General features: G+C 39.6%; 1 protein-coding gene across 1 annotated transcript; it reads left to right on the top strand.

The window, feature by feature from the left end:
- The first annotated feature begins 4666 nt into the window (after nucleotides 1-4666).
- On the top strand, nucleotides 4667-10887 carry LOC135092607 (craniofacial development protein 2-like). The gene is made up of 3 exons (XM_063991213.1): nucleotides 4667-5302; nucleotides 5837-5985; nucleotides 10695-10887. The coding sequence occupies exons 1-3, from the start codon at nucleotides 4667-4669 to the stop codon at nucleotides 10885-10887; spliced, it is 978 nt and encodes a 325-aa protein (XP_063847283.1).
- Nucleotides 10888-21177: the final 10290 nt, after the last annotated feature.

Raw genomic sequence — 21177 nt, 5'->3', positions numbered from 1 at the left:
GGCTGGCGGAGGAGTGGCTGGGAGAGAAGTGGCTGGGAAAGGAATGGCTGGGAATGACTAGGGGATGAGTAGCTGGGAATGACTGACAGATTAGTGGCTGGGAGAGAAGTGGCTGGGAAAGGAGTGGCTGGGAATGACTAGGGAAGGAGTTGCTGGGAATGGCTGAGGGAGAAGTAGCTGGGAGAGACTGTGAGAGGAGTGGCTGGGAATGGCTGTTAGGGGAGTGTCTGGAATTGGCTGCGAGAGGAGTATCTGGTAATGGTTGGGAGAGGAATGGCTGGTAACGGCTGGGAGGGCTGTGTCTGGGAATGGCTGGGGGAGGAGTGGTTGGGAATGGAATGGCTGGGAATGACTGGGAGAGGAGTGGCTAGGAATGGGTGGGAGAGGAGTGGTTATAGGAATGGCTTGGAGAGGAATGGCTCCTCTCCCAGCCACTTCCAGTCACTCTTCTCACAGCCATTTTTAGCCTCTCCTCTTCCAGCCATTCCCAGCCACTCCTTTCCCTGCCATTCACAGTCACTTTTCCCCCAACCATTCCTAGCCACTCCCATCCCAGCCTCTCCCTGCCATTGTCAGCCACTCCTCGCCCAGCCATTCCTAGCCACCCCTTTCCAAGCCACTCCTCTCCCAGCTATTCCCAGCTACTCCTTTCCCAGCCATTCACAGCCACTCCTTTTCCAGCCATTCACAGCCACTCCTCTCCCATCTATTCCCAGCCATTCACAGTCACTCACTTCATCAATTCTTCTTTGCACTGTAGTGTTACTTAATGGCAAATCTTTAAGAACAGAGTGATAATTTTTCTTCATAACACTTTCTATAACTTCTTTAATAGCAGTTATTATGATACCCTCACCAATAGTGTGTGCCTTTCCTTTCTTTGCTTTCATGAGGGAGATGTTATATGAAGCTCTTAAACCTCCTTCAGTATCACCACTGACGGGTGCTTTGAAAAAAGTCTTGATATTTGATCGACTTTTGTGTTTTCTTTCAGTGTCTTGAAATAGTCAAGGTCTTTGTTTTTCTTATCACAGTGAACCGTTTCAAGGTGGTGCTTCATCTTTACAGGCTTCATGGCATCATTACTGAAAGTCTTTTCACACAAGTGACACAATGGCATGGTGTCATTGGTTAATGAAGTAATGAATCCATATTTCAAATATTTCTGAGAACACTGACGGCATTTCTTCTTAGCAGCAACGACAGCCATTGTGCTTGTTACGCACAGTTTTCAATGCGTCACAATAATCAGTTCGCGGACCACACTTACGGGAGCTGAGCGTGCGCTGAACTAATGTGTGCGAGACAGAGAGAGAGACATAGGCGGGGTGGGGTGGGGTGGCGGGATACGTTCACTGGCTCAGTACGGGACAGAGACAAGAATGCATCCTGTACAGACCCTAGTACAGACAGTAGAGCTGCGAGACACAATGAGGGGGAGGGATTGGTTGAAGGTAGTGTTGCCAGCACTGCTGAAATTTCTGAAGATTCACTGACAATTTGACCTATTGTTTGAATTGAAGAAATTATTATAATTAAAAATAATAGTAATAATTATGTCTGGTATTCTTCAGATTTTTGCAAATTATTTTTGAGAATTTCTAATCAGAGGTTTCAACGGTCCCTTAGACCCCAGCAGTAAATATTCATCGATCCCTTGGTTATTCTTTGACCTCCTTTTGACCCCCTAATTATTCATTGACCCCATTTTGACCCACTGATTATTCATTGACCCCCTTCAACCCCCTGGTTATTCATTGACCCCCTTTTGACCCCCTCTGTTATTCATTGACCCCCTTTCAACCCCCTAATTATTCATTGACCCCTTGGATGGTCCCATCAACCCCTGAGGATCGATATTGACCACTTTGAGAACCCCTGCTGTATGTTCTGTTGGTGGTGGTGGTGGTGGTGGTGGTGGTGGTTCCCTGGAAATCATTAAAAGGGGATGTTTTTTTAATTATTTTTGTTGTATTATTGTTTCTTTGTTGTTGTTATCCTATGTGTGATTATGGATTTTCTTTTTATATGTGTGTGTGTGTGTGTGTGTTTACCTAGTTGTAATTTACAAGGCCTGAGCTACGTTCGTGTGGTCTGCCTCCATATCTACACTTGTCCAGCTTTTCCTCAAAGTTGTGCACACTCGTTGCCAATACTGCCTCCTCACTGAGCTTGTTCCAAACTTATATATTTCTCTGTGGGAAACTTTATTTCTTTATGTCACTCAAGCATCTTCCTTTTATTAGTCTTTGCTGTGGCCTTGTCTGTATCTGGTATTTCCCTCTTCTCTTAGCAGCAGTTTGTTATGTGTGTATATATTTACCTAGTTGTGTTTACCTAGCTGTGGTTTACGGGAGGGAAGTAATCTCATAGTATCCTGTCTCTATACTTATCCAGTTTGGTCTTAAATGCATGGACAGTTTCAGCATTCACAACGTCTTCACTGAGTTCATTCCATTTGTTCACACTTCTTGATGTCCCTTCTACAGTTAACTTTCTTCAACTTCTTACTGTGTCCCCTTGTACTCTGTGTCTAAATTTATAAAACATTCTTTGTCCACATTTTCCATACCATTTTATCATTCTATAGATGCTTATTAAATCTCCTCGCTCCTGTTTTCAAGGGTAAGAATTTCCATCATCGTTAATCTTTCTTCATAAGTTGACTTACTCAACTCCTGAACCATCTTACTGATTGCTCTTTGTACTCTCTAATTTTATAATATTCCTCTTTGTATGAGGAGACCACACCACTGCCGCATATTCTAATCTTATCATGAAAATCAACAACTTTTATTTATCATTCCTTCATCCAAATATGAGAATGACATTCTTACTCATTTTAACAAATTCATCATATCTCCAGTAATTTTATCAATGTGTCTGTCCGAAGTCAAGTTTTTAGTAACTGTTACTCCTAAATCCACTTCCTCTTTTGATTTCATTAACTTCACACCATCCATCTCATAATGATATTTTATTCGTTTTTCACTCTTCCCAAATTACATTACTTTACATTTACTTAAACTGAATTCCATTTGCCAAGATTTACTCCATCTTTTTGTCTTATTTAAATAATCTTGCAGTATCATAGTCATTTACATTTTCTATTCTTCTCATCAGCTTAGCATCATCTGCAAATAAGTTCATATAACTATCTATTTTTTCATTCATGTCATTCACATATATCACAAACATTATCAGTCCCAACACTGACCCCTGTGGGACACCACTAGTTACTTTCAGCCAAGATGAATTTTGGTCTTGTATTACAGTTCTCGTCTCTCTATCATCCAGATAATCCTCCATCCACTCCAGTAGTCTTTCTCCAATTCTTCCATAATTTCTTATCTTTCATAGCAATCTTTGGTGTGATGCTTTGTCGAAAGCCTTCTTCAAGTCTAAGTAGACACCATCCACCCATCCATATCCGTCTCTCTTGCACAATATCGACTAACCTTGAATAAAAGGACAATAAGTTCATGGAGCGTGATCTTCCCCTTTTAAATCCAAATTGACAATTAACCAAAACTTCGTCTCTTTTCAAGTGTTCTATCTGTCTTTCCTTAATTGTTCTTTCACATAGTTTCCCTACAACACTAGTCAATGACACTGGTCTATAATTTAGTGGGTTTTCCTTATTTCCTCCTTTGAATATTGGTATAATATTTGCTCTCTTCCAATCTTTTGGTACTCTTCCCTGCAACAATGATGTCATCACCATACTGTGATTTTTATCAGCCATTTGTTCTCTGCATTCTTTCAGTATCCAGTTTGATACTTCGTCTGGACCAGATGCTTTATTTACATCAATTGTGTGTGTGTGTGTGTGTGTGTGTATGTGTGTGATTACCTAGTTGTTACCTAGCTGTGTCACGCAGGAGAGGAGCTATGCTTATACTGTCCAGCCTCTGTATCTTTTATTATCTATCTTGGCCTTGAAATTAAGAATAGTTTTTGCTTCCACCACACACTCATTTAGACAGTTTCATGTATCAACTACTCAGTGGAAAACTATTATCTTTTATATCTCTTCTACAATTTTTTTTTTTTTCTTTCAGCTTCTTTCCGTGTTCTCTAATGTCTCTCGTATCCCACGTCACAATGTCGTTGCTGTCAAGCTTTTCCAGTCCTTCCATTAGTCTATATATCGTGATTACGTCTCTTCTCTCCCTTCTTTGTCCCAGAATTGGAAGGTTTAGTTTTTCTAGTCTCATTTTGTATGTCTTTTCTCTTAAGTTTGGGATCATCTTTGTTGCTGCTCTTTGTATCCTCTCCAGTTTCCTGATGTATTCCTTGAGACTTGGTGACCATACTACAGCTGCATATTCCACTTTCGGACGAATCATCGTTACAATTAGTTTCCTCAGTGTGTGTGTTTGTGTGTGTGTGTGTGTGTGTGTGTGTGTGTGTGTGTGTGTGTGTGTGTGTATAAAGATTTTGAAGATGGTGGTAGTAACAGTGGCAGTAGTTGTTGCAGTTGTAAATATTAAACAAAGATATAGAAGATAGTAGTAGTAGTAGTAGTAGTAGTAGTAGTAGCAGCAACAGCAGCAGCAGTAGTAGTAGTAGTAGTAGTAGTAGTAGTAGTAGAAGTAGTAATAGTATTATTATTATTATTAGTAGTAGTAGTAATGAGGATGGAAGACATGGGGTTGCTATAATGATGTCACCACTGATGGCAGAAAGGATGGACAGTATGGACTGCAGAAATGAGAGAGTGATGGGTATAACGTTAACTATAGATCAGACAAAAATTAGCATTATCCAAACATATGCTCCACAACAGGGCAGAAGTCTGAGGGAGAAAGAGCAGTTTTATGAAACTCTACAGGAAATGACAGAAACAATAAGACATCACGAGAATGTCATTGTCATGGGAGACATGAATGGACATGTCGGACAGAATAGAGATGGAGTAGAGCACGTCATCGGAGAGTTTAGCATTGGCGAAAGGAACCAGGAGGGAGAAAGAATAATAGATTATTGTGTGATGAATAACATGTCCATTATGAATACTTATTATAAACATCAGGAGAGCCATAAATGGACATGGTATCGGTGGAATGCAGCACAACAAGGATATACTGAGAGGTCAATGATTGACCTGTTTCTCACCAACAAGAAAAACATATTTAAAGATGTTAGGACCATACCATCTGTGTCCTTAGACTCTGACCACAGGTTGGTGGTGGCTAAATTAAAAATTGTAAAACCAAAGGAAAAAGTCAAGAAAAAGCAAAAGAGATTCAAACTGGAAAACCTCAAGGACGAAGAGAAGAAGCAAGCACTACGGCAACTGGTAACATTACGAAAACCAACCGAACTGGAATTGGAAGAAATGAACATAGAAGAACAATGGAATAAATTCAAGAACACTGTGTATGGGGCAGCTGAGGAGACAGTTGGTATTAAAATCAAATATGGAACCAAAAAGAAAAGTACTGCATGGTGGACTTATGATGTTAAGGAAGCAGTCAAAGAAAAAACAAGATCTTTCAGAAAATGGATGAAAACAAGAAACATTGAAGATAGAGAAGATTACGTAGATAAACGAAACAGTGCAGAAGCAACCAAAAGAGCAGCCAAGGAGGACATGTGGAGCAAGATTGGTCAAGATCTAGAGAGAGACGTAGAAGGAACAAGAAAATTATTGTATAGCATGGCTAAGAACTATAGGAAAGGAAATAACGAATCAACATATGCAATAATGAACAAAACAGGAGAATTACTAACAAAACCACAGGAGATTGAAGAAAGACGGAGAGAATACTTCCAAGAACTTCTAAATGTGGAGGATGTGGAAGTGGATGAAGAGCGGAATCTAGATATACAGGAAGAACAAGGAGAGAACCCAAATGAGATCAGTACAGAGGAAGTGAAGGAGGCACTAAAGAAGATGAGAAGCGGCAAAGCCCCGGGGGACGACGAGCTCCCTATAGAGCTATTTAAAGCTGCTGGGGAAGAATGTGTAGAGTGGATGAGGTACATTTTCAGTAATGCGTGGAAAGAGGAGAAAGTGCCCCATGACTGGCACAAAGCAATAGTATGTCCAATATATAAGAAAGGCAGTAAAACAGATTGTGCAAATTATAGAGGTGTATCCCTGTTATCTCATGTTGGAAAATTGTATGAAAGAATAGTTGAGAAAAGATTAAGAACCTGTGTCGAGGAGAAACTAGGAATATGGCAGTATGGTTTCAGGCCCAATAGGAGCACGACAGATCTAGTGTTCACTTTAAAGATGATAATGGAGAAGAGTTGGGAGTGGAGCATTGATAAATATGTGGCTTTTATAGATCTGGAAAAAGCCTTTGATAGAATTAGAAGAGATTGCTTGTGGAGAGTCTTACAACATCAAGACTACGGCATAAACTCTAAACTGATACGAGTAATTAAGAGTATATATAAGAACACGGAGAGCAGAGTCAAGAACAGAGAGCTGGAGAGTGAATGGTTTAGCATTAAGACAGGAGTGAGACAAGGGGGAGTGCTCTCTCCTTTGCTATTCATTATATACATGGACAGATGCCTGAAGGAAGTGTGTGTAAGGGAGGATAAAGAGATCACGCTGGCCTATGCAGACGATGTCGCTGTCGTGACAGGAAGCCAACAAGATCTTCAAGAGGCCATGACAAGATGGAATGATGTCTTAAATAGGGAAGGAATGAGAATGAACAAACAAAAAAACAGAAATAATGAAAGTTGGCAGAATAAAGGAGGAATGTAATATTTACATAGAAAACGTTAAACTGAAGCAGACCGACAAATTTTGTTATCTGGGAGTACTTTTCGACGAGGAAAACAGACAGAATATAGAAATTTTAAATAAAATACAGAAGTACAATGCAAATGTCAGTGCATTGTATCCCATACTTAAAGATAAGAATATTCCAACAAAAGCTAAAACCATAATATTTACAACAATACTAAGACCAGTACTTCTATATGGGTCAGAAACTTGGACACTGACAACAAGAACATCTTCACAAATACAAGCAGCAGAAATGAGAGTTCTGAGAATGATCCGAGGTGTGACCAGACTTGATAGAATTAGAAATGAAGAAACCAGAGAGAGATTAGGGATAACATCTATACTGAAGATAATTGAAAAGAACAAATTGAGATGGTATGGACATGTCCAAAGAATGGAAGATACAAGATACGCAAGGAAGTTTCTGGAATGGGTTCCTCTAGGCAGGAGGCCGGTGGGACGACCTAGGAAGCGATGGATGCAGGGAGTTGAAGAAGCTACTGAACGAAGAGGAAGAAATCTACAAGAAATAACCAGAGATGAGGATTTCATGGATAGAGACCTTTGGAGAAGATTCGTAGAGGCCGGACACTGACAGGCATTGCCTACCTTGCGTCTGGTGAGAAAGGTGAGAAAGTAGTAGTAATAGAAGTAGTAGTAGTAGTAGTAGAAGTAGTAATAGTAGTAGTAGTACTAGAAGTAGTAGTAGTAGTAGTAGTACTAGAAGTAGTAGTAGTAGTAGTAGTAGAAGTAGTAATAGTAGTAGTAGTAGTAGTAGTAGAAGTAGTAATAGTAGTAGTAGTAGTAGTAGAAGTAGTAATAGTAGTAGTAGTAGTAGAAGTAGTAATAGTAGTAGTAGTAGAAGTAGTAATAGTAGTAGTAGTAGTAGTAGAAGTAGTAATAGTAGTAGTAGTAGTAGTAGTAGAAGTAGTAATAGTAGTAGTAGTAGTAGAAGTAGTAATAGTAGTAGTAGAAGTAGTAATAGTAGTAGTAGTAGTAGTAGAAGTAGTAATAGTAGTAGTAGTAGTAGTAGAAGTAGTAATAGTAGTAGTAGTAGTAGTAGAAGTAGTAATAGTAGTAGTAGTAGAAGTAGTAGTAGCAGTAGTAGCATTAGTAGCAGTAGTAGCATTAGTAGTAGTAGTTGTTGTAGTAGTAGTAGTTGTTGTAGTAGTAGTAGTTGTTGTTGTAGTAGTAGTAGTAGTTGTTGTTGTAGTAGTAGTAGTAGTAGTAGTAGTAGTAGTAGTAGTAGTAGTAGTAGTTGTTGTTGTTGTTGTTGTTGTTGTTGTTGTTGTTGTTGTTGTTGTTGTTGTTGTTGTTGTTGTTGTTGTTGTTGTTGTTGTTGTTGTTGTTGTTGTTGTTGTTGTTGTTGTTGTTGTTGTTGTTGTTGTTGTTGTTGTTGTTGTTGTTGTTGTTGTTGTTGTTGTTGTTGTTGTTGTTGTTGTTGTTGTTGTTGTTGTTGTTGTTGTTGTTGTTGTTGTTGTTGTTGTTGTTGTTGTTGTTGTTGTTGTTGTTGTTGTTGTTGTTGTTGTTGTTGTTGTTGTTGTTGTTGTTGTTGTTGTTGTTGTTGTTGTTGTTGTTGTTGTTGTTGTTGTTGTTGTTGTTGTTGTTGTTGTTGTTGTTGTTGTTGTTGTTGTTGTTGTTGTTGTTGTTGTTGTTGTTGTTGTTGTTGTTGTTGTTGTTGTTGTTGTTGTTGTTGTTGTTGTTGTTGTTGTTGTTGTTGTTGTTGTTGTTGTTGTTGTTGTTGTTGTTGTTGTTGTTGTTGTTGTTGTTGTTGTTGTTGTTGTTGTTGTTGTTGTTGTTGTTGTTGTTGTTGTTGTTGTTGTTGTTGTTGTTGTTGTTGTTGTTGTTGTTGTTGTTGTTGTTGTTGTTGTTGTTGTTGTTGTTGTTGTTGTTGTTGTTGTTGTTGTTGTTGTTGTTGTTGTTGTTGTTGTTGTTGTTGTTGTTGTTGTTGTTGTTGTTGTTGTTGTTGTTGTTGTTGTTGTTGTTGTTGTTGTTGTTGTTGTTGTGTGAAGGAACTAATCAGTGAAAAACTGTCATAAACAAAGAGCACACAAATGATATGGACACTCACTGTGTTGCACTAAGAGTGAGGCAGTGAGGCACACGGACACACAGACTCACATCACAGAAAAGGTGACAGAGGCAAGGAGTGTGCATCAGCTGAAAGAAAGGATTATTGTCCCTAAGATTACAATAAATAAATAAACAGAATAATACAATAAATAATAATAAAATAATACAAAATATTACAATAAATAAATAAACAAAATAATAGTAATAATGAAATAGACTCAGGTGGCTGTGTTACCTTGAGATTTGTTGATTAAGTGAAAGGTGGATGAGAGAGAGAGAGAGAGAGAGAGAGAGAGAGAGAGAGAGAGAGAGAGAGAGAGAGAGAGAGAGAGAGAGAGAGAGAGAGAGAGAGAGAGAGAGAGAGAGAGAGAACTATGCAGGAAAAATCAAACACACAAAGATAAATAAAAATAAATAGGTAAGTACTTGTAATAATGATAATACTTATGTTCAAAATAATAATAATAATAATAATAATAATAATAATAATAATAATAATATAATGATAACAATAATAATGGTAATAATATTGTAATAGGTGATGGCAGGAGAGTGTGGAGGAAGGAAAGGGAGAGGTTTGGAGGAAATTACAACACGGAAAACCTTTTTATCTCCACCAGTGAGGGAAATTCTCCTGAAAGTCACTCCTCCCTCTCCTCCTCCTTCTCCTCCTCCGCCTCCTCCTTCATCTGATCGGTGTGGGAGCAGCCAGGATGGGCAGGTTAATCCATGAAAAAGTTTGTCTCCACAGATCAAAAAACGCGCGGGCGCCAACAACAGGACCAGCGTCGTAAACACTAACGTAATTATTTCATCCACAGGTTCAGACAAGATCATAGCTTGTTACTTCAATGCCTGTAGTTTACAAAATAAATTAAATGAGCTGCAAGCTCTTATTTATCTTGAAAACTACGACATCATAGGCGTCACGGAAACGTGGATAAATTCATCAAGTAGGGATTACTTAGCTGAGTACTCGCTCCCTGGCTACACCATTTTTAGCTGCGAGAGAACGTAAACAAAACACTGGGGCCAGACAAGATATCACCCAGGCTTCTTAAAGAAGCAAGAAATGAATTCGTGAAACCGCTTACAATTTTATTCAATAAAACTTTACTAGCGGGTAAAGTTCCCCACAAATGGGAAGTAGCAAATGTCACGCCAATCTTTAAAAAAGGAAATAAATCTCTCCCAGCCAATTACAGGCCGATCAGTCTCACCTCAGTAGTGTGCAAGCTGATGGAAACAAAAATCTGAGATAAAACTGTTAAATATTTAGAAGAAAATAAAATCATAAAGGATTCGCAACACGGTTTCAGAACCAAGCGCTCCTGCTTAACAAACTTATTAGACTTCTTTTATGAAGTATTTAGCTCGTATGACGAGACAAAAGCTGTTGATATTATCTACCTTGATGTCCAGAAAGCTTTCGACACTGTTCCCCATAAGAGACTCATCAGTAAAGTAAAGCTCACGGCATTGCCGGAAACACCTTGAAATGGCTGAGAGACTGGTTCTCTGACAGAAAACAGCGTGTTGTGATAAATGGAAAAGAGTCAGAGTGGTATAAGGTAAATAGCGGTGTTCCTCAAGGCTATGTATTAGGACTAGTACTCTTCATAATGTACATTAATGATATTGATGAAGGGATAAATTGCAAAATAAATAAATTTGCAGACGACAGCAAAATAACAAGTAGAGTAACGTCTGTGTCACAATGGCAGGAACTGCAGTGTGACCTCAATAAACTAACAAGCTGGGCAGAAAAATGGCAGATGAGATTCAATATAGAAAAGTGTAAAATTCTACATATCGGAAGCAACAATGTTCAGGTGAGATATGTAATGAATAACATGCCACTCTCAAGTGCTGATAAAGAAAAAGATCTTTGTGTCGTTGTGTCAAACGACCTAAAGCTGAGTCAACACTGCACAGAAACCGTAAAGATGGCAAATAAATTTGTAGGGTTCATTGGAAGAACCTTTGAATTTGAATCAGGAAAGGTTATACTTGCCTTATATAACTCACTGGTGCGCCCTCATCTAGAATACTGTGTATAGTTCTGGTCACCATACTACAAAAAAGACATTGAAAAACTAGAAAAGATGCAGCGCAGAGTCACAAAGATGATTCCAAGATTGCGCAATAAGTCGTATGAGGAACGACTGGAAGAACTAAACCTATTTAGTTTAACAAAGCGCAGGATAAGAGGAGACCTAATTGAAGTGTTCAGAATTTTCAAAGGATATAGTAACATTGATGCACATAAATATTTTACCATTGATCATTCTAACCTAACAAGAAATAATGGATTCAAGATTATACCCAAATGTTTTAAATCCCACGAGTCCAAACATTTTTTCTTTAATCGTATAGTAAATAATATTTACTATACGATTAAAGAAAAATTGTTTGGACTCGTGGGATTTAAAACATTTGGGTATAATCTTATAATTTCGGCAGGAAGTTTATTTCATATATTATATGAAATAAACTTCCTGCCGAAATTGTGAACAGCAATACTATTGAATCATTCAAAAATAAAATAGACAAATATTTAAAAGCAAATCTCCAACAAGCTCTCTTCTTGTCCGAATAATTACTAAATTCACTAATAAACTCTTATTTTACAGACACCAGTTTTAATATAAATTGTATTAACTTTCAGATAGGCGTATAGAGTTCGCCGTGGCTTGAATAGTAGAACTTCCTTTCATCCTTTCCTATACAGACACCAGTTTTAATATAAATTGCATTAACTTTCAGATAGGCGTATAGAGTTCGCCGTGGCTTGAATAGTAGAACTTCCTTTCATCCTTTCCTATGAAAATTCCATGTCAGTTTTTCCATACTGCATGGTACTTTTCCCAACTATTTCCATGCCAGCGCAAGCTGGAGGGAGTGGTGGGTGGGGAGGAGCCTTCTGCTATGCTGTCCTGTCTCTCTTCCCTGTAGCTAATTAGAAGTATTTACCAAACAGCCTTGCAAGGACCAAAAGGTCTTTTGCTGTTTGGCTTTCCTTTGTATTCCTTTGTATCCCTCCTCCTCCCTCTTGGGTTATCCCAGATGGCAAGATTGAATGGGAGAAGATTGGAGAGTTGCTTGCAGGAGAGAGAGAGAGAGAGAGAGAGAGAGAGAGAGAGAGAGAGAGAGAGAGAGAGAGAGAGAGAGAGAGAGAGAGAGAGAGAGAGAGAGAGAGAGAGAGAGAGAGAGAGAGAGAGAGAGAGAGAGAGAGAGAGAGAGAGAGAGAGAGAGAGAGAGAGAGAGAGAGAGAGATTGAGATTGAGATTTTAAAGGCCACAAAAATGTACTAGGTATAATTAACTGGACAACATAACAGTGCAAATATGATACATTAGACACAGTCACATACATAACACATGAAAATAGAGAAAATGTACTGTGAAGTCATAAAGCGCATGGTCTATCTTTCTACACACCAGGCTTGCAATCCCACACAGTGCGACACAGGCAAGGCACCACACACACACACACACACACACACACCGCATAGTGTAGTGAACCGAGCGTCGGCACAATCAAGAACGCGAATCCCGGGCAAATGGGCGAGCCTCTCAATGTGTAGCCCCAGTTCACCTATCAAGGAAGTAGTTACGGGAGAGAACCTGAGGGGTTGTGACCTCGCTGTCCCTGTGTGTGGTGTGTCAGTGGTCTCGGTCCTACCCAATGGTCGGTCACTATGAGCTCTGAGCTCTTTCCATTGCGGAACGGCTGGCTGGGTGACCAGCAGACGACCGTAGGTGAATCTCACACACACACACACACACACACACACACCACCGTTTACACTTTCAGTCCTGTAGACCCCCACAGAAAGGAAAACACATAATAAAAGATTAATTAAATTAAATTAATTAAAAGATTAGACAAATAAAAGAAGATTAGACATTAAAAGATTAGGCAAATAAAAAAAAAAAAAGACAAATAAATAGACAAAATAAAAGAAGTTAGAGAAATTAAAAGATTAGAGAAATAAAAAGATACGACAGTTAAAAAAGATTAGACAAAAGAAAAAATAGATAATTAAAAGATCAGACAAATTAAAAGAAATTAGATAAAAGAATGTTACTGTACGTAAAGGGTAAGTGCCTCCTCAGTATTCCTCGATAATCATAAGTGAAATGTTCAATAGTTTCCTTATTGCATGTAGACACATGTAATATGCGTATCAGTACTCAGTGCTGAATGAAACCCCAAGCTGATGGTCGTTTGTAGGCGTCACTCAAAGGGTTTTCAGACGTACGATAATTATCATACAAGTACAATAATTTAGCATACTGTAACATAAAAAAAAATATAGTGCGTGTGATTATACGATAATGTCCAGTTATGTGCAATAATTTATACTTTCTTGAAATAATTCATTTTGGAAGTGACACTGCAGAGTATATTCTACCCCTGAAGAGAGAGAGAGAGAGAGAGAGAGAGAGAGAGAGAGAGAGGGGGGGGAAGGTGGGTGTTTGGCTGGAGGAGGGAGGGAGTGAGGGGAGGGACACTACACAGTCAGTTCATGTATTGAGTGGGAGTGGCTGGAGATGGAGTGAGGGGGAGGGGGGGAACACTACACGATCTGTTCCTGTATTTAATGTATGAGGGGGGGAGGCGGGCGCCAGGTGACTGGGGGGATGCTTGATTAACCTTCATCAAGAGTCTGAGACAGGAGGCAGCTCAGTTGCGGGTGTTGTTCTACCTGGCTAAATTCTTATAACCTGGCACATTTCACAGCAAAGAGAATGGCAGATAAACGCAGTGCCGTGAATAGTGAAAGCACAATAAAAACCAAGAAAAAAGCAAGGCGTGAACAAAAGTACAGAGAAGTCTGGGAAAAAGAATTTCCGTCGTTAAGACCATCCAGGAAGGACTCGTGTAAAGCAGTGTATAAAAAAATCTGGTGTTGAAATTACTGCACAGTGAACATCAATAAAGCTTCATGAGAAAAGTGGGAAGCATCACAATATGTGTGCAACATCTAATTCAACAAAAACTATAGCAGAGGCGTTTGTCAGTGCACAAGGGCACTCTAGCAAGGGAGATTCACTTAAAGCTGCTGAAATCAAGCTAACAGCGATGATGGTTGAACATAACACAAGTTTTAGAATGGCTGATCATTCATGTGATGTTATCAAAGAATGTTTTTCTTGACTCAGCCATTCCTAAAGAGGTAAAAATGAAAAGAACAAAGTGTCAAAACATACGTGGTAATGTTATGGCTAAGTGTCATAAGCAGGACCTGGTAGATAAACTGAAGAAAATGGATGAATCTACGGACATTTCAGTATCTCAGAACTTGTGTATAATGGTGCGATATGCAAAAGAAAATGGTGTTGCTAGTAAGTTTTGGGACCTGGTGCCAGTCTTCAGCAGTGATAACACAGAGACTGCAAGTAAAGTTGCTACTAGCAATAGAATTTTTTCAGCCATAATAAAATTATTCAGTGATTTTACAGTGCCAGTTGATAATATGATTCGATTTGGTTCAGATGGCTGTAGCACCATGATGGGCGCAAAAAAAATGTGATAATAGCAGACTTAAGGCTGCTTGCCCAGGTATATACATGATGAAATATATATGTCACTCAGCACACACGTGTGCCTCTGAGGCGTGTAAACAGTTGCCACAGTGCGTTGAGCAGTTAGCATATGACGTGCACAATACACTGAAACATTCTTCCAAACGAATGGCACAGTTATGGGAATTTCAAGAGTTCACTGGAGTAGAAAGGCAGAATTTTATCACCATCACGTACAAGATAGCTCTCCTACAGTGCTGTCATCAAGAGGATGCTGGAACAATGGGGTGCTCTGCAGCTCTTTTTCACAGACTTACACAATCAGCAGAGTAAGAGCTATTCACACGCACTAAAGAATGCTTATGAACTATTGCATAGTCCTTTTGTTAGACTATATTATTGCTTCCTTGAATCAGTGTTGCCCAGATTCACCCACTTTAACCTTCATTTTCAAAGTGAAAGAGTTGTGATAAATGCACGTCATGGTCAAGTTTATAGTCTGTACAAGAATATACTGTTGATGTTCATGAAGAGAGACAGTGTGATGAAGCAACCGCTCGGTAATAATGAACCAAGAAATGAGCGTGAATGGAATATGCTGAAACAGGTGTACTTAGGAGCTTCTGTGCCTGAAAGAGTAACGAGTACTCCTGATCTGTATAAGGACTGATCTGTATAAGGATAGAGACAAAATGACTGAATTCCAGAAGAAATACAGATCTTTCCTTGTCACAGCTGCAGAACAGATCAAGAAGAGACTTGATTTTGAGGACCCAGTTCTCTCAATACTATCTTGGAGCCAGCCTACGTTCTGGGTAAGAAAGAAGTAAGCAAACCTAGTCTTGTTCCTCTGGTAGTTCATCTTCCACACATAATTGGTGCAGATGATGCCACACTGCAGCAACTGGATGAAGAATGGAGGAAGCTTGAGTTCGAAGATCTCCCAGAAAACATCATGAGGGGGGGCAAGGAAATGGAAAATTAAAAGATAAAGCTCCTGATTTGTTTTGGGGTGAGATAAGGCTGATTCTGGATAGCGAGGGATGTTCAAAATACAAGCGCGTGTCTGACTTTGCACTAGCATGCCTTTCATTGCCCCATGCAAATGCGGATTGCGAAAGATGTTTCTCAGACATAAATAGAATGAAAACTAAAGACAGAAAAACTGAAAACAGAATCAGTAAGAGACATTCTTTTAGCAAAACAGTCTGTAACAAGCAAATGAAACCGTAACTGCACCTCATCCCAGCCATCGACGAGCATGAAAAGGAGCATCACTTCCCAACCACTATATTCAACTGGTGTAGAAAGTGACCCAAACTATCCAGAAATCCACGGTGATTCAGCCATCGACCTATAAAATGGTGAGTATACAATAGCCTCTCGTAACAGGCAGTGCTTTTCAGAACCTATATCAAATGCCTAACAAAAACTTATTGGTGTCTAGTGTTCCAGTGGTATATTTTGTGATATTGTGCAGAACTGACAAAAAGTAGACAGGTGAATGTTGGTGTACGATAATCTAGTTCAAAATACGATAATTTTTGACGGATGTGTACGATAATTTCGGCACAGAAATCTGGGAACGCTGGTCACTCACACCCAAGTTGCGTTCATACAAAGGAAGGAAGGGCAGGAAGGCGACCGAGGTAAATACTTTAATTTTGTAGTAAGAACTGATTGTAAAAGTGTGAAGTTGATTGCATGTGCTGTTAATGAATACTGTAATATGTTGAAAGTGTTTGATATCAGTATATAATGTTATTGTATAAGAAATTGAGACCGAGAACTTGTTCGCAATTCTTACGGTCATGCCTACCTCATCAATAAATGTCAGTGAGAGAGAGAGAGAGAGAGAGAGAGAGAGAGAGAGAGAGAGAGAGAGAGAGAGAGAGAGAGAGAGAGAGAGAGAGAGAGAGAGAGAGAGAGAGAGAGAGAGAGAGAGAGAGAGTTGCCTTATTTTGACCCTACGATGATGGGTGTGATCAGTAAAACAGATCATCTGAGTGCTAATGAAGACCTGCCGGTGCAGCTACAAAGATTAGATAAATAAAAAAAAAAAAAAAATAGACAAATTAAAAGATTAGACAAACTTTGAAACTTGTGTAGAATCTAGAACTTTTAGTGTTTTTTTTTTTTGGTAACGTTGTTCGATTTCTCCATATAGAGTGCTATTCATGCATTTAAGCGTTTTCGTACCGAAGAAGCTCAAAACACTAATAATACACGTTTTTCGTAAACTCTTTTCGATTCCACATATAAAGCACTTTGCCTGCATCTTTGCGTTTTTCTACATAACAAGCTCAAAAACACTTAAAAACATGTGTAAAAAACATGTGTAAGAAGTTGAAGTGGGCGCGCCTGCGAGAGGCTCACAGACTAGTCAGCGAGTCCCGCCAAAACGAGTCTTAAGGCCCTGAAGGTTTGTTGTTGTGGGGATTTTGGCGGGAGAGGCGAGCGAGAGAGAGACAGGGTGCAGAGTAGTGGTGGATTTGCCATTTGATTTGCAGGTATGTTATTGGGATTTGTTGTATTCTTTCATGGTGAAACAGTGTACATTGGGGGACATTATTGGGAGATAGGGTGGTGATTTGTACGCTTGGTTGGCAGGAGTTTGGTCTTGGCAGTGTGCTGTGGGACGTCAGTGAGGTGGCACCGTAGCAGATACTGTGAACTAAGGAGGCTGCAGTGAGGAACTTGCTGTCCCTGGCTGCTATGGTGTTAGTACCGCCGTGCATGGAGGAAGAGCTGCAGTACTTCAGGGTAGTGGTAGTGGCGTACCTTCAGCGCGTTGGGTCGGTGTGCGGTTGGGCCTATAGGGTGTGAGGGTGTGGGGGTACTGGTTAGGGTGGGACAGTGTCAGTGGCATATAACATTTCTTGTGTTGGTGCGTGAAGTGTTTATTTCTCCTGTTTATTTGTATGTGGATTTACCCATTTTCTCATGGGATCAGGTATTTTGGAGTGCCAGCAGTGTGGCCTCTAAGAGTGTTAAGCACTAATATTTTATTTGTGTTTTCTTTATTATGTATTAATTTGTGTTTTCTTTATTATGTACTCAACCATTAAATTTTTAAATTGTGGCCCGGGTTTCTGTGAACCTAAGCAGGAGGTTTAAATTAATCAATGGGTTCTTGTGGTGAGTGCTTGGTGAGCCTAATTAAGGTAGGTTAACTGTGCCCTAGTTTTGCACTCATTACACATGTTTTTTTTTTTTGTAATGTTATTTTGTTTCTCCATAAAAAGTGTTTTACAGGCGTTTTATCTTTTTTGTACGTAATAAGTTCAAAATACTCAAAAGTTATGTTTTTCGTAATGTTGTTTTGTATTCCCATATAGGTTGATTTCCATGTTTTTTTTTTTTTCTGTGTGTGTGTTTTGGTGCCTATTACGCTCAAAAACATTCAAAAGATATCTATCGTAATATCATTTCGTTACCCCATATATGGGGATTTCCAAGTATTTCAGCTTTTTCATACCTATTATTGTTAAAAGCACTCAAAATACACGTTTTGGGTATTGTTGATCTGTTTCTCGATATAGAGTGCTTTGTAAGAAGGTGAAAAACTCATAATACGCGTTTCTCGTAATATCATTTTCTTTTCCATATAAAGAACTCTGCGTGGATTTTGGCGTTTTTCTATGTAACAAACTCAAAACTCTCAAAATACTTGTTTTTTTTTTTTGTAGTTATTTATTTTTTTTTTTACATAAATTGTTTATAATTCATTTTTTTTTTTCTTGGTAATGTTATATTGTTTCTTGCATGTGTTTTAGGGTTTTGGTATGTAAGCTGAAAAACACTCAAAACACAAGTTTTTGGTGATGGTTTGTATCCCCATATAGAATGCTTTCTATGTTTTTTTTCAGCGTTTTGCTGCCTAGCATATATATAAAAAAAAATAAATAAATAAATAAATAATATATATATACATATTTTTTTTTTTTATTTAGGAAGGATACTGGCCAAGGGCAACAAAAATCTAATAAAGAAAAATGCCCACTGAAATGCCAGTCCCATAAAAAGGTCAAAACAGTGGTCAAAAACTGGTGGATAAGTGTCTTGAAACCTCCCTCTTGAAGGAATTCAAGTCGTAGGAAGGTGGAAATACAGAAGCAGGCAGGGAGTTCCAGAGTTTACCAGAGAAAGGGATGAATGATTGAGAATACTGGTTAACTCTTGCGTTAGAGAGGTGGACAGAATAGGGGTGAGAGAAAGAAGAAAGTCTTGTGCAGCGAGGCCGCGGAAGAAGGGGAGGCATGCAGTTAGCAAGATCAGAAGAGCAGTTAGCATGAAAATAGCGGTAGAAGACAGCTAGATATGCAACATTGCAGCGGTGAGAGAGAGGCTGAAGACAGTCAGTTAGAGGAGAGGAGTTGATGAGACGAAAAGCTTTTGATTCCACCCTGTCTAGAAGAGCAGTATGAGTGGAACCCCCCCAGACATGTGAAGCATACTCCATACATGGACGGATAAGGCCCTTGTACAGAGTTAGCAGCTGGGGGGGGGTGAGAAAAACTGGCGGAGACGTCTCAGAACACCTAACTTCATAGAAGCTGTTTTAGCTAGAGATGAGATGTGAAGTTTCCAGTTCAGATTATAAGTAAAGGACAGACCGAGGATGTTCAGTGTAGAAGAGGGGGACAGTTGAGTGTCATTGAAGAAGAGGGGATAGTTGTCTGGAAGGTTGTGTCGAGTTGATAGATGGAGGAATTGAGTTTTTGAGGCATTGAACAATACCAAGTTTGCTCTGCCCCAATTAGAAATTTTAGAAAGATCAGAAGTCAGGCGTTCTGTGGCTTCCCTGCGTGATATGTTTACCTCCTGAAGGGTTGGACGTCTATGAAAAGACGTGGAAAAGTGCAGGGTGGTATCATCAGCGTAGGAGTGGATAGGACAAGAAGTTTGGTTTAGAAGATCATTAATGAATAATAAGAAGAGAGTGGGTGACAGGACAGAACCCTGAGGAACACCACTGTTAATAGATTTAGGAGAAGAACAGTGACCGTCTACCACACCAGCAATAGAACGGTCAGAAAGGAAATTTGTGATGAAGTTACAGAGAGAAGGATAGAAACCGTAGGAGGGTAGTTTGGAAATCAAAGCTTTGTGCCAGACTCTATCAAAGGCTTTTGATATGTCTAAGGCAACAGCAAAAGTTTCACCAAAATCTCTAAAAGAGGATGACCAAGACTCAGTAAGGAAAGCCAGAAGATCACCAGTAGAGCGGCCTTGACGGAACACATAATGGCGATCTGATAGAAGGTTGTGAAGTGATAGATGTTTAAGAATCTTCCTGTTGAGGATAGATTCAAAAACTTTAGATGAGAAGGATATTAAAGCAATAGGACGGTAGTTTGAGGGATTAGAGCGGTCACCCTTTTTAGGAACAGGTTGAATGTAGGCAAACTTCCAGCAAGAAGGAAAGGTAGATGTTGACAGACAGAGCTGAAAGAGTTTGACTAGGCAAGGTGCAAGCGCGGACGCACAGTTTCGGAGAACAATAGGAGGGACCGCATCAGGTCCATAAGCCTTCCGAGGGTTTAGGCCAGCGAGGGCATGGAAAACATCATTGCAAATAATTTTAATACGTGGCATGAAGTAGTCAGAGGGTGGAGGAAAGGGAGGAACAAGTCCAGAATCGTCCAAGGTAGAGTTTTTAGCAAAGGTTTGAGCAAAGAGTTCAGCTTTAGAAATAGATGTGATAGCAGTGGTGCCATCTGGTTGAAGTAGAGAGGGAAAGAAGAAGAAGCAAAGTTATTGGAGATATTTTTGGCTAGATGCCAGAAATCACGAGGGGAGTTAGATCTTCAAAGGTTTTGACATTTTCTGTTAATGAAGGAGTTTTTCGTTAGTTGGAGAACAGACTTGAAATGGTTCCGGGCAGAAATATAAACTGCATGAGATTCTGGTGATGGAAGGCTTAAGTACATTTTGTGGGCCACCTCTCTATCATGTATAGCACGAGAACAAGCTGTGTTAAACCAAGGTTTAGAAGGTTTAGCACGAGAAAAAGAGTGAGGAATGTACGCCTCCATGCCAGACACTATCACCTCTGTTATGCGCTCAGCACACAAAGACGGGTTTCTGACACGGAAGCAGTAGTCATTCCAAGGAAAATCAGCAAAATACCTCCTCAGGTCCCCCCAACTAGCAGAGGCAAAACGCCAGAGGCACCTTCTTTTAGGGGGATCCTGAGGAGGGATTGGAGTGATAGGACAAGATAAAGATATGAGATTGTGATCGGAGCCCAACGGAGAAGAAAGGGTGACAGCATAAGGAGAAGGATTAGAGGTCAGGAAAAGGTCAAGAATGTTGGGCGTATCTCCAAGACGGTCAGGAATACGAGTAGGGTGTTGCACCAATTGCTCTAGGTCATGGAGGATAGCAAAGTTGTAGGCTAGTTCACCAGGATGGTCAGTGAATGGAGAGGAAAGCCAAAGCTGGTGGTGAACATTGAAGTCTCCAAGAATGGAGATCTCTGCAAAAGGGAAGAGGGTCAGAATGTACTCCACTTTGGAAGTTAAGTAGTCAAAGAATTTCTTATAGTCAGAGGAGTTAGGAGAGAGGTATACAGCACAGATAAATTTAGTATGAGAGTGACTCTGTAGTCGTAGCCAGATGGTGGAAAACTCGGAAGATTCAAGAGCGTGGGCACGAGAGCAGGTTAAGTCATTGCGCACATAAACGCAGCATCCAGCTTTGGATCGAAAATGAGGATAGAGAAAGTAGGAGGGAACAGAAAAGGGGCTACTGTCAGTTGCCTCAGACACATGAGTTTCAGTGAGGAAAAGAAGATGAAATATAATAAAATAAAAT

The sequence above is a fragment of the Scylla paramamosain genome, chromosome 40 (assembly GCF_035594125.1).
Source record: "Scylla paramamosain isolate STU-SP2022 chromosome 40, ASM3559412v1, whole genome shotgun sequence".
In the NCBI taxonomy this organism is placed as follows: Eukaryota; Metazoa; Arthropoda; class Malacostraca; order Decapoda; family Portunidae; genus Scylla; species Scylla paramamosain.
The sequence above is the reverse complement of the archived record's forward strand: the minus strand, read 5'-3'. Positions and strand labels throughout refer to the sequence as shown.

Bases quoted from the DNA above. Each gene is read 5' to 3' on its own strand.
- LOC135092607 (XM_063991213.1), top strand. From the start codon at position 4,667: ATGTCACCACTGATGGCAGAAAGGATGGACAGTATGGACTGCAGAAAT. The intron at 5,303-5,836 runs GTAACATTACGA...CTAGATATACAG, and splicing joins AGCAAGCACTACGGCAACTG to GAAGAACAAGGAGAGAACCC. The intron at 5,986-10,694 runs GTACATTTTCAG...GCCACTCTCAAG, and splicing joins GAATGTGTAGAGTGGATGAG to TGCTGATAAAGAAAAAGATC.